The 14723-nt window shown below is 47.8% G+C and overlaps 1 protein-coding gene across 6 annotated transcripts in view; it reads left to right on the forward strand.

The window, feature by feature from the left end:
• The window catches only part of LOC140390590 (uncharacterized), a 180017-nt gene that overhangs the window by 83667 nt on the left and 81627 nt on the right, over positions 1 to 14723 (forward strand). For 5 of the 6 annotated variants that reach the window (XM_072475802.1, XM_072475803.1, XM_072475805.1 and 2 more), the window contains exon 4: positions 8371 to 8640. The exons of the other annotated variant lie outside the window; for it this stretch is intronic. In XM_072475802.1, the coding sequence (XP_072331903.1) occupies positions 8371 to 8640 (270 nt within the window). The remainder of the gene's footprint in view (positions 1 to 8370; positions 8641 to 14723) is intronic. 6 annotated transcript variants of the gene reach the window in all.

Raw genomic sequence — 14723 nt, forward strand, 5'->3', positions numbered from 1 at the left:
TCTGGTCTGATTAGTAAGTTTGCGGATGATACTGGTCTGATTAGTAAGTTTGCGGATGACACTGGTCTGATTAGTAAGTTTGCGGATGATACTGATCTGATTAGTAAGTTTGCGGATGATACTGGTCTGATTAGTAAGTTTGCGGATGACACTGGTCTGATTAGTAAGTTTGCGGATGATACTGATCTGATTAGTAAGTTTGCGGATGATACTGGTCTGATTAGTAAGTTTGCGGATGACACTGGTCTGATTAGTACGTTTGCGGATGATACTGATCTGATTAGTAAGTTTGCGGACGACACTGATCTGATTAGTAAGTTTGCGGATGACACTGGTCTGATTAGTAAGTTTGCGGACGACTCAAAGGTTGGTGGAATTGCGGATCTCTCTCTGTCTGTCTCTCACTCTGTCTATCTTTCTGTCTCTCTGTCTCTCTATGTCGCTCTCTCTCTCTGTCTCTCTCTTTCTGTCTCTCTCTTTCTATAAATGATTTGGAGGAAAATGTAACTGGTCTGATTAGTAAGTTTGCAGACGACACAATGGTTGGTGGAATTGCGGATAGCGATGAGGACTGTCTGAGGATACAGCAGGATTTAGATTGTCTGGAGACTTGGGCGGAGAGATGGCAGATGGAGTTTAATCCGGACAAATGTGAGGTAATGCATTTTGGAAGGTCTAATGCAGGTAGGGAATATACAGTGAATGGTACAACCCTCAAGAGTATTGACAGTCAGAGAGATCTAGGTGTACAGGTCCACGGGTCACTGAAAGGGGCAACACAGTTGGAGAAGGTAGTCAAGAAGGCATACGGCATGCTTGCCTTCATTGGCCGGGGCATTGAGTCTAAAAATTGGAAAGTCATGTTGCAGCTGTATAGAACCTTAGTTAGGCCACACTTGGAGTATAGTGTTCAATTCTGGTCGCCACACTACCAGAAGGATGTGGAGGCTTTAGAGAAGGTGCAGATGAGATTTACCAGGATGTTGCCTGGTATGGAGGGCATTAATTTTGAGGAGAGTTTGAACAAACTTGGTTTGTTCTCACTGGAACAAAGGAGGTTGAGGGGCGACCTGATAGAGGTCTACAAAATTATGAGGGGCATAGACAGAGTGGATAGTCAGAGGCTTTTCCCCAGGGTAGAGGGGTCAATTACTAGGGGGCATAGGTTTAAGGTGAGAGGGGCAAGGTTGAGAGGAGATGTACGAGGCAAGTTTTTTACACAGAGGGTAGTGGGTGCCTGGAACTCGCTACCGGAGGAGGTAGTGGAAGCAGGGACGATAGTGACATTTAAGGGGCATCTTGACAAATATATGAATAGGATGGGAATAGAAGGATACGGACCCAGGAAGTGTAGAAGATTGTAGTTTAGTCGGGCAGCATGGTCGGCACGGGCTTGGAGGGCCGAAGGGCCTGTTCCTGTGCTGTACATTTCTTTGTTCTTTGTAACAGCATTATGCCATCGCCCCCTATCTGGCTGCATCACAGCCTGGGTACGGCAACTGCTCGGCCTTAAGTAAGTAACTTCAGAGAGCCGTGAACACCGCCCAGTCCATCACACAAACCTGCCTCCCATCCACTGACTCTGTCTACACCTCCCGCTGCCTGGGGAAAGCGGGCAGCACAATCAAAGACCCTTCCCACCCGGCTTACTCACTCTTCCAACTTCTTCCATCGGGCAGGAGACGTGAAAGTCTCAGAACACGCACGAACAGACTCAAAAACAGCTTCTTCCCCGCTGTCACCAGACTCCTAAATGACCCTCTTGTGGACTGACCTGATTTCTTCACACATCTTCTCTACTGAGTAGTATACACTCCGTATGATTCACCTGATGTCTGTGTCTATGTATTTACATTGTGTATTTATGTGTGTCCTAATCACGGTAGCATAATGGTTAGCATTGTGAATTCACTGCTCCAGGGTCCCAGGTTCGATTCCGGCTTGGGTCACTGTCTGTGCGGAGTCTGCACATTCTCCCCGTGTGTGCGTGGGTTTCCTCCGGGTGCTCCAGTTTCCTCCCACAGTCCAAAGGTGTGCAGGTTAGGTGGATTGGCCATGATAAATTGCCCTGAGTGACCAAAAAAGGTTGGGAGGGGTTATTGGGTTAAGGGGTTAGGGTGGAAGTGAGGGCTTAAGTGGGTCGGTGCAGACTCGATGGGCCGAATGGCCTCCTTCTGCACTGTATATTCTATGTTTTTCATGTATGGAATGATCTGTCTGGACTGTACACAGAACACCTCGGTACACGTGACAATAAATCCAAATCCAATCCAATTCTTTCAAACAGAGATGAGGAGGAATTTCTTCAGCCAGAGGGTGGGGAATCTATGGAACTCTTTGCCGCAGAAGGCTGTGGAGGCCAAATCACTGAGTGTCTTTAAGACAGAGATAGATAGGTTCCTGATTAATAAGGGGATCAGGGGTTATGGGGAAAGGCAGGAGAATGGGGATGAGAAAATATCAGCCATGATTGAAGGGCGGAGCAGACTCGATGGGCCGAGTGGCCTAATTCTGCTCCTATGTCTTATGGTCTAATAGTGCCCCGTTTACCACAATCGGGGGAATCCCTGGTTGAGGGAAAAGGCAGACATGTCAAAAGCAATGTTTGCAAAGGGAGCATCGCCAGAACAGAAGGAGTGGGACACACTGGGAGAATGGGGCGGAGACATGACGGGGAGCGTAACAGGAGGAGCTGTAGTTTGGAATTGTGCTGGGCAGTGTTCCATCAGAAATACAGGCAAGAGGGGTGAGAAAGGCGAGGAGCCGTGTCAGAAATAGACTTGTGAAGGTGAGGGGTTGGGGGAGGGCGAATCTGAATCAAAACTGATCAATTCTTTCAAGATGAGATCCTGAAATGACACTGATTCCGTCACAGTCGTCGCAGAGAAACGGCTGTGGGGCTAGTGGGAGGAAACCCACGCAGACACGGGGAGAACGTGCAGACTCCGCACAGACAGTGACCCAAGCCGGGAATCGTCATGGACCCTGGTGCTGCGAAGCAACAGTGCTAACCTCTGCGCCCACGCGCCCTCAGGGCTGTGAGACAAATTCTGACCCAGCCGGGAACAACCGAAAGACAAGGCAGATGGGCAGTATCAGAGGCCCCAAAATTCAATGATTGGGAATATGTTATCGGTGGGTCAGTATCAAATACTCACTGTTAAATTAATCCGCCTTCCCTGTGTTTCGGGCTGTGTGTCAGGGCCTGCTATGCTGCCCGTATATCCCCCGGGAAGGAATCGAAGGGGGGGGCTGGACATCCCGGGCTGGATTCTGCTGTAGCTCGGTGTCTACAGAGTGACAAAGCCAGGCCGTTTTCCTCCCAGAGAAAGTTACAGCCAATATTTATAAAGACTAGAATTGGTTGATTAAAATGCTGTAATTGAAATGGGAATTGTAATGATAATTGAAGAATAAATGTGTGATTAGAGTTTTATTGTTGTCCTCTGTTGCCATGGAAGCCAGCTCCTTCGCTTCCATCGCCACCGTCTGCAGTGGTGTACCCAGGCGGGATGATACCGCTGTAATGATACGTATATTGACTGGGATGTAAAGGGTTAACAAGTTCATGATAATGCTTCAAAGCACTAGAGGGAACCACAGAACAGTCATATAAATATCAGGGGCTGGATTCTCCCACAATGGCCAAGAGTTCACTTCCACTGAGTCCGCAACCGTCACGCGAGCTTCCCAACCGGCGATACCAGATTAGTTGCGTGCCGTCGGGAACCGGGCTGGTCGGGAGCGGAGGATCGCTGGACCGGCGTCTGGCAATGGGCACTCCGCCACCACGCCGATTCCCGGGTCCCGGAGACGCCCGATTTCAGCGTGAAATTGGATTCTCTGCACCGAACACGATTTCGCTGCGGGGGATCCTGCTCCCTGTGACTAGGGGATTCTGGGATTAGAAGATGATTGGATGATTGGGAATTAAGAGTTAGGAGAGAGCTGGAAGAGGGCCAGGCAGAGAGAGCAGTTGTGTACTTGAGAGTTCTGTAAATTAGAGAGAGCGTGGTTTTAGACAATAACCTTCTACTTTCGGAATGTGAACGAATCTTTGTTAGTAGTGTAATAAATTTATAGTTTTGTTTGTTAACAAAGCTTTCTGTTCTTTATTCAACACTACGCATCCGAGCCACCCAGGTAAAGCAGAATGGGGATACAACAATCACAAAGTCAGAATTCCTCCCAAAGGCACTGTCCCACTCATCAGGCAGAGGCAGTTCTCCCAGCCCCCAGCAGCTCCACACAATGGACGGGTGTGTTTGTTGCAGGTCAGTGATCTCAGTCCCAGGACACGGCTGCTCGAGACCTTGAGGGTTGGCCAACCTACTTCATCTGCTCCTTCAATGCCCTTCCCTCCAGCAAGTAGGAATATTTGGTGATAATCACACAGTGTTGAGCACCATTCCTGCCTCCTCAGACACCGATACCGTCTGTGTTCACAAGAGAGTAAGAACTGGACCATATTCAGACTTTGGCTGGAAAATGCCAAAGGAACGTTCGCACCACACACGTGCCAGGCGATGACCAAACCAACGCGAGAATCTATCTCCCCGGACGCTGATTGTCAGCTTCACCGCTTTATCCCACACTGTCAACTTGCTGGGGGTTTACCATTGATCAGGAATTGCTCAGGAACAACCCTATACATAAAAACATAGAAAATACAAGCAGGAGGAGGCCATTCGGCCCTTCGAGCCTGCTCCCCCATTCATTATGATCATGGCTGATCATCACGTTCAACACCCTGATCCCCCTCTCCCCATATCCCTTCATCCCTTTAGCCCCAAGAGCGAAATCTAATTCCTGCTTGAAATTACAACGTTATCCTCGACTACTTTCTGTGGGAGTGAATTCCACAGATTCACCGCTCTCTGGGTGAAGAAATTTCTCCTCACCTCAGTCCTGAAAGGTTTACCCCTTGTCCTCAAACTATGACCCCTAGTTCTGGACTCCCCCACCATCGGGAACATTCTTTCTGAATCTACTCTGTCCAATCCTGTTAGAATTTTACAAGTTTCTATGAGATCCCCTCTCACTCTTCCAACCTCCAAATAATATAATCCTAACCGACTTAATCTCTCCTCATATGACAGTCCCGCCATCCCAGGGATCAGTCTGGTAAACCCTATGCACTCCCTCCACAGCAAGAACATCCTTCCTCAGGTAAGGACACCAAAACTGCCCACAATACTCCAGGTGTGGCCTCACCAATGCCCTGTCCCATTGCAGTAAAATATCTCTATTCCGATACTCCAATCCTCTCGCTATGAAGGCCAACATACCATTTGCCTTCTTCCCTGCCTGTTGTACCTGCGCGCTTACTTTCAGCGACTGATGCACGAGGACACCAAGGTCTCGCTGAGTATCCGCTTCTACCAATTTACTCCCAAATAATAATCTGCCTATTTTTGCTCCCGAAGTGGCTGACCTCATATTGTCCACATTATACTGCATCTGCCGTGCATCTGCCCACTCACTCAGCCTGTCCAAATCCCACTGAAGCATCTCTGTATCCTCCTCACAGCTCACCCTCACACCCAACTTTGTATCATCCGCAGATTTGGAGATAATACATTTAGTTCCCTCATCCAAATCATTAATATATAAAGTGAACACTTGGGGTCCAAGCACAGATCCCTGCGGTACCCCACTAGTCACTGCCTATCTATAATATATGCTTTAATATATGCATTGCTTACAGGAGCAGTGCAGAAGCTGGGAGAGTAACACAACAAAGCTGCCTCTGTCCAATAGGTGCTGAAGAATTGGGACTGTGTTTTTGTGAGGAGTTCTGTGTTGGGACTGTGTTTTTGTGAGGAGTTCTGTGTTGGGACTGTGTTTTTGAGGGAAATCCTGGTTGGAATTCTCCCATCCGAATGCAGAGTGTTGACGCCGTTGTAAATACTGGAGAGTTTAATGACGGCGTCCTCTGACCGCTAAGTGTAGCGATCCTCTGCCTTGCAGGGGGCCAGCACGGCACTGGAGTGATCCACCGCACTCCAGCTGCCAATAGCGGCGTCAAATGTGCGCCGCGGGTCTGCAAATGCGCGCATGCGCGATAGCGTCCTTCTCCGCGCTGGCCCCGACGCAACATGGCGTAGGGTTAAAGGGGCCAGTGCAGAGCAAAATAGGCCCCCACCACGAGAGGCCGGCCCGCCGATCGGTAGCCCCCGATCGCGGGCCAGGCCGCGGTGGAGGCCCCCCCAGGGTCGGACACCCGCCCCCCACCCACCAGGCCACCCGACAGGATGGGTGTCGAGGTCCCGCTGGGTAAGACCAGATGTGAACGGCGCCGGCGAGACTCGGGCTTCGTTGGGCGGCCACTCGACCCACCCGAACGGAGAAACACCGGGGGGGGGGGCGGGGTGATGACCGGCGGCGTGCCGACCGAGAAGGCTCCAATGGCGGCCATTCTCCGCTCACCGGAGAATCGGCCGACCGCGTCAGGGCGGGTTCATGCGAATTGCACTCGGCCCCGTGATTCTACGACCTGGCGTGGGCTGAGAGAATCTCGCCCATTGGAACTGTGTTTTTGGGAGGAGTTCTGTGTTGGGACTGTGTTTTTGGGAGGCGTTCTGTGTTGGGACTGTGCTTTTGGGAGGAGTTCTGTGTTGGGACTGTGCTTTTGGGAGGAGTTCTGTGTTGGGACTGTGCTTTTGGGAGGAGTTCTGTGTTGGGACTGTGCTTTTGGGAGGAGTTCTGTGTTGGGACTGCTTTTGGGAGGAGTTCTGTGTTGGGACTGTGTTTTTGGGAGGAGTTCTGTGTTGGGACTGTGCTTTTGGGAGTTCTGTGTTGGGACTGTGCTTTTGGGATGAGCTCTGTGTTGGGACTGTGCTTTTGGGAGGAGTTCTGTGTTGGAACTGTGTTTTTGGGAGGTGTTCTTTGTTGGGACTGTGTTTTTGGGAGGAGTTCTGTGTTGGAACTGTGTTTTTGGGAGGAGTTCTGTGTTGGGACTGTGTTTTTGGGAGGAGTTCTGTGTTGGGACCGTGCTTTTGGGAGGAGTTCTGTGTTGGGACTGTGTTTTTGGGAGGAGTTCTGTGTTGGGACTGTGCTTTTGGGAGGAGTTCTGTGTTGGGACTGTGTTTTTGGGAGGAGTTCTGTGTTGGAACTGTGTTTTTGGGAGGTGTTCTGTGTTGGGACTGTGTTTTTGGGAGGAGTTCTGTGTTGGAACTGTGTTTTTGGGAGGAGTTCTGTGTTGGGACTGTGTTTTTGGGAGGAGTTTGACATTTCTGATATTCTGTCTGGATAGACCCTCAATGTGCTGCAGACAGTGACGTTATTCACCATAACCTGTCTACTGTGACCTAATGCACAAGTCAGGGGTTTGATGGAATAATCGGCACTTCCTGGGTGCCAGCCTCCTCAACAACGTGCAAGGGGTTCGACAATGTCCAGGAAAAAGGAGCCCTTTGATTGGTACCAGCTCCACCATCGAATGGCAGCTGTGTACCATCGACAAGAGGCTACTTGACTGAACCGTTTGAGCTGGCAACCTCGCCAGCTCACTGGGGCAGGTACAGCAGGCACGTGCGAACCTCACCACCGGGCCACTCCCGTCAAAGTCACCGGCCAGTCACATGGGTCACATGGGCGTTCCTTCACCGTCACCGGGTCAATGTGGCAGAAAGACCAGCAACATGGCGGTTGGATAGACTTTTCCTTTGCCCCTGGTATCTTGGCACACTGTTTTCATACATTGAAGCATTTCCCCTTGTCCTTGAGCTGGGAGCACGTCCACATTAACCCTTACCAACTTTTACATTAACCCTTACCAACTTTTACATTAACCCTTACCAACTTTTACAGATACACCATAGAAAGCATCCTATCGGGCTGCATCACAGACTGGTATGGCAACTGCTCGGCCCAGGACCGCAAGAAACTTCAGAGTCGTGAACACCGCCCAGTCCATCACACAAACCTGCCTCCCATCCATTGACTCCACCTACACCTCCCGCTGCCTGGGGAAAGCGGGCAGCATAATCAAAGATCCCTCCCACCCGGCTTACTCGCTCGTCCATCGGGCAGGAGATACAGAAGTCTGAGAACACGCACGGACAGACTCAAAAGCAGCTTCTTCCCCTCTGTCACCAGACTCCTAAATGACCCTCTTATGGACTGACCTGATTAACACTACACCCTGTATGCTCCATCCGATGCCGGTGTTATGTCGTTATATTGTGTACCTTGTGTTGCCCTATTATGTATTTTCTTTTATTCCCTTTTCTTCCCATGTACTTAATGATCTGTTGAGCTGCTCGCAGAAAAACACTTTTCACTGTACCTTGGTACACGTGACAATAAACAAATCCAAATAGAGATTGACGTTGGATTTGACAACCTTGTGACTTTCCTTCCTGACAGAACAGCTGGCATCACCTTTGATCATTCAGAATCACGCCAAACTAATGAATCCCGTGGAGCTCAGGTGCATTGTGAAAATCGGAAAAGCCAGGAGCATACAGTGGGAGAAAAACAAGCAGAAGATCTTTGAAAGCAAACATTTAAAAATGGAATATGACAGCAGCACGTTGTTTATCGAAAAAATGACAATATCGGATTGTGGCACGTACACCTGTATCGTGACAAACAACGTCAGTAGCAGTGCCAACTCATTCTTCCTCACCGCTGATGGTAGGTTTCACACCATCATACAGTGTGGGAGACACAGGGTTAAACTGTGACTGTACTGGGTAATGTTTCACAGTCTGATACAGTGTGGGAGACACAGGGTTATACTGTGACTGTACTGGGTAATGTTTCACAGTCTGATACAGTGTGGGAAACATGGTTATACTGTGACTGTACTGGGTAATGTTTCACAGTCTGATACAGTGTGGGAGACACAATGTTGTACTGTGACTGTACTGGGTAATGTTTCACAGTCTGATACAGTGTGGGGTACACATGGTGAAACTGTGACTACTGGGTAATGTTTCACAGTCTGATACAGTGTGGGAGACACAGGGTTATACTGTGACTGTACTGGGTAATGTTTCACAGTCTGATACAGTGTGGAGTACACAGGGTTATACTGTGACTGTACTGGGTAATGTTTCACACCATCATACAGTGTGGGAGACACAGGGTTATACTGTGACTGTACTGGGTAATGTTTCACAGTCTGATACAGTGTGGGAAACATGGTTATACTGTGACTGTACTGGGTAATGTTTCACAGTCTGATACAGTGTGGGAGACACAATGTTGTACTGTGACTGTACTGGGTAATGTTTCACAGTCTGATACAGTGTGGGGTACACATGGTGAAACTGTGACTACTGGGTAATGTTTCACAGTCTGATACAGTGTGGGAGACACAGGGTTATACTGTGACTGTACTGGGTAATGTTTCACAGTCTGATACAGTGTGGAGTACACAGGGTTATACTGTGACTGTACTGGGTAATGTTTCACACCATCATACAGTGTGGGAGACACAGGGTTATACTGTGACTGTACTGGGTAATGTTTCACAGTCTGATACAGTGTGGGAGACACGGTTATACTGTGACTGTACTGGGTAATGTTTCACAGTCTGATACAGTGTGGGGTACACAGGGTTATACTGTGACTGTACTGGGTAATGTTTCACAGTCTGATACAGTGTAGGAGACACAGGGTTGTACTGTGACTGTACTGGGTAATGTTTCACAGTCTGATACAGTGTGGGGTACACAGGGTTATACTGTGACTGTACTGGGTAATGTTTCACAGTTTGATACAGTGTGGGAGACACAGGGTTATACTGTGACTGTACTGGGTAATGTTTCACAGTCTGATACAGTGTGGGAGACATAGGGTTATACTGTGACTGGACTGGGTAATGTTTCACAGTCTGATACAGTGTGGGGTACACAGGGTGAAACTGTGACTGTACTGGGTAATGTTTCACAGTCTGATACAGTGTGGGAGACACAGGGTTATACTGTGACTGTACTGGGTAATGTTTCACAGTCTGATACAGTGTGGGAGACACAGGGTTAAACTGTGACTGTACTGGGTAATGTTTCACAGTCTGATACAGTGTGGGAGACACAGGGTTATACTGTGACTGTACTGGGTAATGTTTCACGGTCTGATACAGTGTGGGCGACACAGGGTTATACTGTGACTGGACTGGGTAATGTTTCACAGTCTGATACAGTGTGGGAGACACAGGGTTATACTGTGACTGGACTGGGTAATGTTTCACAGTCTGATACAGTGTGGGAGACACAGGGTTATACTGTGACTGTACTGGGTAATGGTTCACAGTCTGATACAGTGTGGGGTATACAGGGTTATACTGTGACTGTACTGGGTAATGTTTCACAGTCTGATACAGTGTGGGGTACACAGGGTTATACTGTGACTGTACTGGGTAATGTTTCACAGTCTGATACAGTGTGGGGTACACAGGGTTATACTGTGACTGTACTGGGTAATATTTCACAGTCTGATACAGTGTAGGAGACACAGGGTTATACTGTGACTGTACTGGGTAATGTTTCACCGTCTGATACAGTGTGGGAGACACGGTTATACTGTGACTGTACTGGGTAATGTTTCACAGTCTGATACAGTGTGGGGTACACAGGGTTATACTGTGACTGTACTGGGTAATGTTTCACAGTCTGATACAGTGTGGGAGACACGGTTATACTGTGACTGTACTGGGTAATGTTTCACAGTCTGATACAGTGTGGGGTACACAGGGTTATACTGTGACTGTACTGGGTAATGTTTCACAGTCTGATACAGTGTGGGAGACACAGGGTTATACTGTGACTGTACTGGGTAATGTTTCACAGTCTGATACAGTGTGGGAGACATAGGGTTATACTGTGACTGGACTGGGTAATGTTTCACAGTCTGATACAGTGTGGGGTACACAGGGTGAAACTGTGACTGTACTGGGTAATGTTTCACAGTCTGATACAGTGTGGGAGACACAGGGTTATACTGTGACTGTACTGGGTAATGTTTCACAGTCTGATACAGTGTGGGAGACACAGGGTTATACTGTGACTGTACTGGGTAATGTTTCACAGTCTGATACAGTGTGGGAGACACAGGGTTAAACTGTTACTGTACTGGGTAATGTTTCACAGTCTGATACAGTGTGGGGTACACAGGGTGAAACTGTGACTGTACTGGGTAATGTTTCACAGTCTGATACAGTGTGGGGTACACAGGGTGAAAAATGTGACTGTGCTGGGTAATGTTTCACAGTCTGATACAATGTGGGAGGCACAGGGTTATACTGTGACTGTACTGGGTAATGTTTCACAGTCTGATACAGTGTGGGGTACACAGGGTGATACTGTGCCTGTACTGGGTAATGTTTCACAGTCTGATACAGTGCGGGAGACACAGGGTTATACTGTGACTGTACTGGGTAATGTTTCACAGTCTGATACAGTGTGGGGTACGCAGGGTTATACTGTGACTGTACTGGGTAATGTTTCACAGTCTGATACAGTGTGCGGTACACGGGGTTATACTGTGACTGTACTGGGTAATGTTTCACAGTCTGATACAGTGTGGGAGACACAGGGTTATACTGTGACTGTACTGGGTAATGTTTCACAGTCTGATACAGTGTAGGAGACACAGGGTTATACTGTGACTGTACTGGGTAATGTTTCACAGTCTGATACAGTGTGGGTTACGCAGGGTTATACTGTGACTGTACTGGGTAATGTTTCACAGTCTGATACAGTGTGGAAGACACAGGGTTATACTGTGACTGTACTGGGTAATGTTTCACAGTCTGATACAGTGTGGGGTACACAGGGTTATACTGTGACTGTACTGGGTAATGTGTCATAGTCTGATACAGTGTGGGAGACACAGGGTTATACTGTGACTGGACTGGGTAATGTTTCACAGTCTGATACAGTGTGGGAGACACAGGGTTACACTGTGACTGTACTGGGTAATGTTTCACAGTCTGATACAGTGTGGGAGACACAGGGTTATACTGTGACTGTACTGGGTAATGTTTCACAGTCTGATACAGTGTGGGAAACATGGTTATACTGTGACTGTACTGGGTAATGTTTCACAGTCTGATACAGTGTGGGAGACACAATGTTGTACTGTGACTGTACTGGGTAATGTTTCACAGTCTGATACAGTGTGGGGTACACATGGTGAAACTGTGACTACTGGGTAATGTTTCACAGTCTGATACAGTGTGGGAGACACAGGGTTATACTGTGACTGTACTGGGTAATGTTTCACAGTCTGATACAGTGTGGAGTACACAGGGTTATACTGTGACTGTACTGGGTAATGTTTCACACCATCATACAGTGTGGGAGACACAGGGTTATACTGTGACTGTACTGGGTAATGTTTCACAGTCTGATACAGTGTGGGGTACACAGGGTTATACTGTGACTGTACTGGGTAATGTTTCACAGTCTGATACAGTGTGGGAGACACGGTTATACTGTGACTGTACTGGGTAATGTTTCACAGTCTGATACAGTGTGGGGTACACAGGGTTATACTGTGACTGTACTGGGTAATGTTTCACAGTCTGATACAGTGTAGGAGACACAGGGTTGTACTGTGACTGTACTGGGTAATGTTTCACAGTCTGATACAGTGTGGGGTACACAGGGTTATACTGTGACTGTACTGGGTAATGTTTCACAGTTTGATACAGTGTGGGAGACACAGGGTTATACTGTGACTGTACTGGGTAATGTTTCACAGTCTGATACAGTGTGGGAGACATAGGGTTATACTGTGACTGGACTGGGTAATGTTTCACAGTCTGATACAGTGTGGGGTACACAGGGTGAAACTGTGACTGTACTGGGTAATGTTTCACAGTCTGATACAGTGTGGGAGACACAGGGTTATACTGTGACTGTACTGGGTAATGTTTCACAGTCTGATACAGTGTGGGAGACACAGGGTTAAACTGTGACTGTACTGGGTAATGTTTCACAGTCTGATACAGTGTGGGAGACACAGGGTTATACTGTGACTGTACTGGGTAATGTTTCACAGTCTGATACAGTGTGGGCGACACAGGGTTATACTGTGACTGGACTGGGTAATGTTTCACAGTCTGATACAGTGTGGGAGACACAGGGTAATACTGTGACTGGACTGGGTAATGTTTCACAGTCTGATACAGTGTGGAGTACACAGGGTTATACTGTGACTGTACTGGGTAATGTTTCACACCATCATACAGTGTGGGAGACACAGGGTTATACTGTGACTGTACTGGGTAATGTTTCACAGTCTGATACAGTGTGGGGTACACAGGGTTATACTGTGACTGTACTGGGTAATGTTTCACAGTCTGATACAGTGTGGGAGACACGGTTATACTGTGACTGTACTGGGTAATGTTTCACAGTCTGATACAGTGTGGGGTACACAGGGTTATACTGTGACTGTACTGGGTAATGTTTCACAGTCTGATACAGTGTAGGAGACACAGGGTTGTACTGTGACTGTACTGGGTAATGTTTCACAGTCTGATACAGTGTGGGGTACACAGGGTTATACTGTGACTGTACTGGGTAATGTTTCACAGTTTGATACAGTGTGGGAGACACAGGGTTATACTGTGACTGTACTGGGTAATGTTTCACAGTCTGATACAGTGTGGGAGACATAGGGTTATACTGTGACTGGACTGGGTAATGTTTCACAGTCTGATACAGTGTGGGGTACACAGGGTGAAACTGTGACTGTACTGGGTAATGTTTCACAGTCTGATACAGTGTGGGAGACACAGGGTTATACTGTGACTGTACTGGGTAATGTTTCACAGTCTGATACAGTGTGGGAGACACAGGGTTAAACTGTGACTGTACTGGGTAATGTTTCACAGTCTGATACAGTGTGGGAGACACAGGGTTATACTGTGACTGTACTGGGTAATGTTTCACAGTCTGATACAGTGTGGGCGACACAGGGTTATACTGTGACTGGACTGGGTAATGTTTCACAGTCTGATACAGTGTGGGAGACACAGGGTTATACTGTGACTGGACTGGGTAATGTTTCACAGTCTGATACAGTGTGGGAGACACAGGGTAATACTGTGACTGTACTGGGTAATGGTTCACAGTCTGATACAGTGTGGGGTACACAGGGTTATACTGTGACTGTACTGGGTAATGTTTCACAGTCTGATACAGTGTGGGGTACACAGGGTTATACTGTGACTGTACTGGGTAATGTTTCACAGTCTGATACAGTGTGGGGTACACAGGGTTATACTGTGACTGTACTGGGTAATATTTCACAGTCTGATACAGTGTAGGAGACACAGGGTTATACTGTGACTGTACTGGGTAATGTTTCACCGTCTGATACAGTGTGGGAGACACGGTTATACTGTGACTGTACTGGGTAATGTTTCACAGTCTGATACAGTGTGGGGTACACAGGGTTATACTGTGACTGTACTGGGTAATGTTTCACAGTCTGATACAGTGTGGGAGACACGGTTATACTGTGACTGTACTGGGTAATGTTTCACAGTCTGATACAGTGTGGGGTACACAGGGTTATACTGTGACTGTACTGGGTAATGTTTCACAGTCTGATACAGTGTGGGAGACACAGGGTTATACTGTGACTGTACTGGGTAATGTTTCACAGTCTGATACAGTGTGGGAGACATAGGGTTATACTGTGACTGGACTGGGTAATGTTTCACAGTCTGATACAGTGTGGGGTACACAGGGTGAAACTGT

This window comes from Scyliorhinus torazame, chromosome 14 (assembly GCF_047496885.1).
Source record: "Scyliorhinus torazame isolate Kashiwa2021f chromosome 14, sScyTor2.1, whole genome shotgun sequence".
Classification (NCBI taxonomy): Eukaryota; Metazoa; Chordata; class Chondrichthyes; order Carcharhiniformes; family Scyliorhinidae; genus Scyliorhinus; species Scyliorhinus torazame.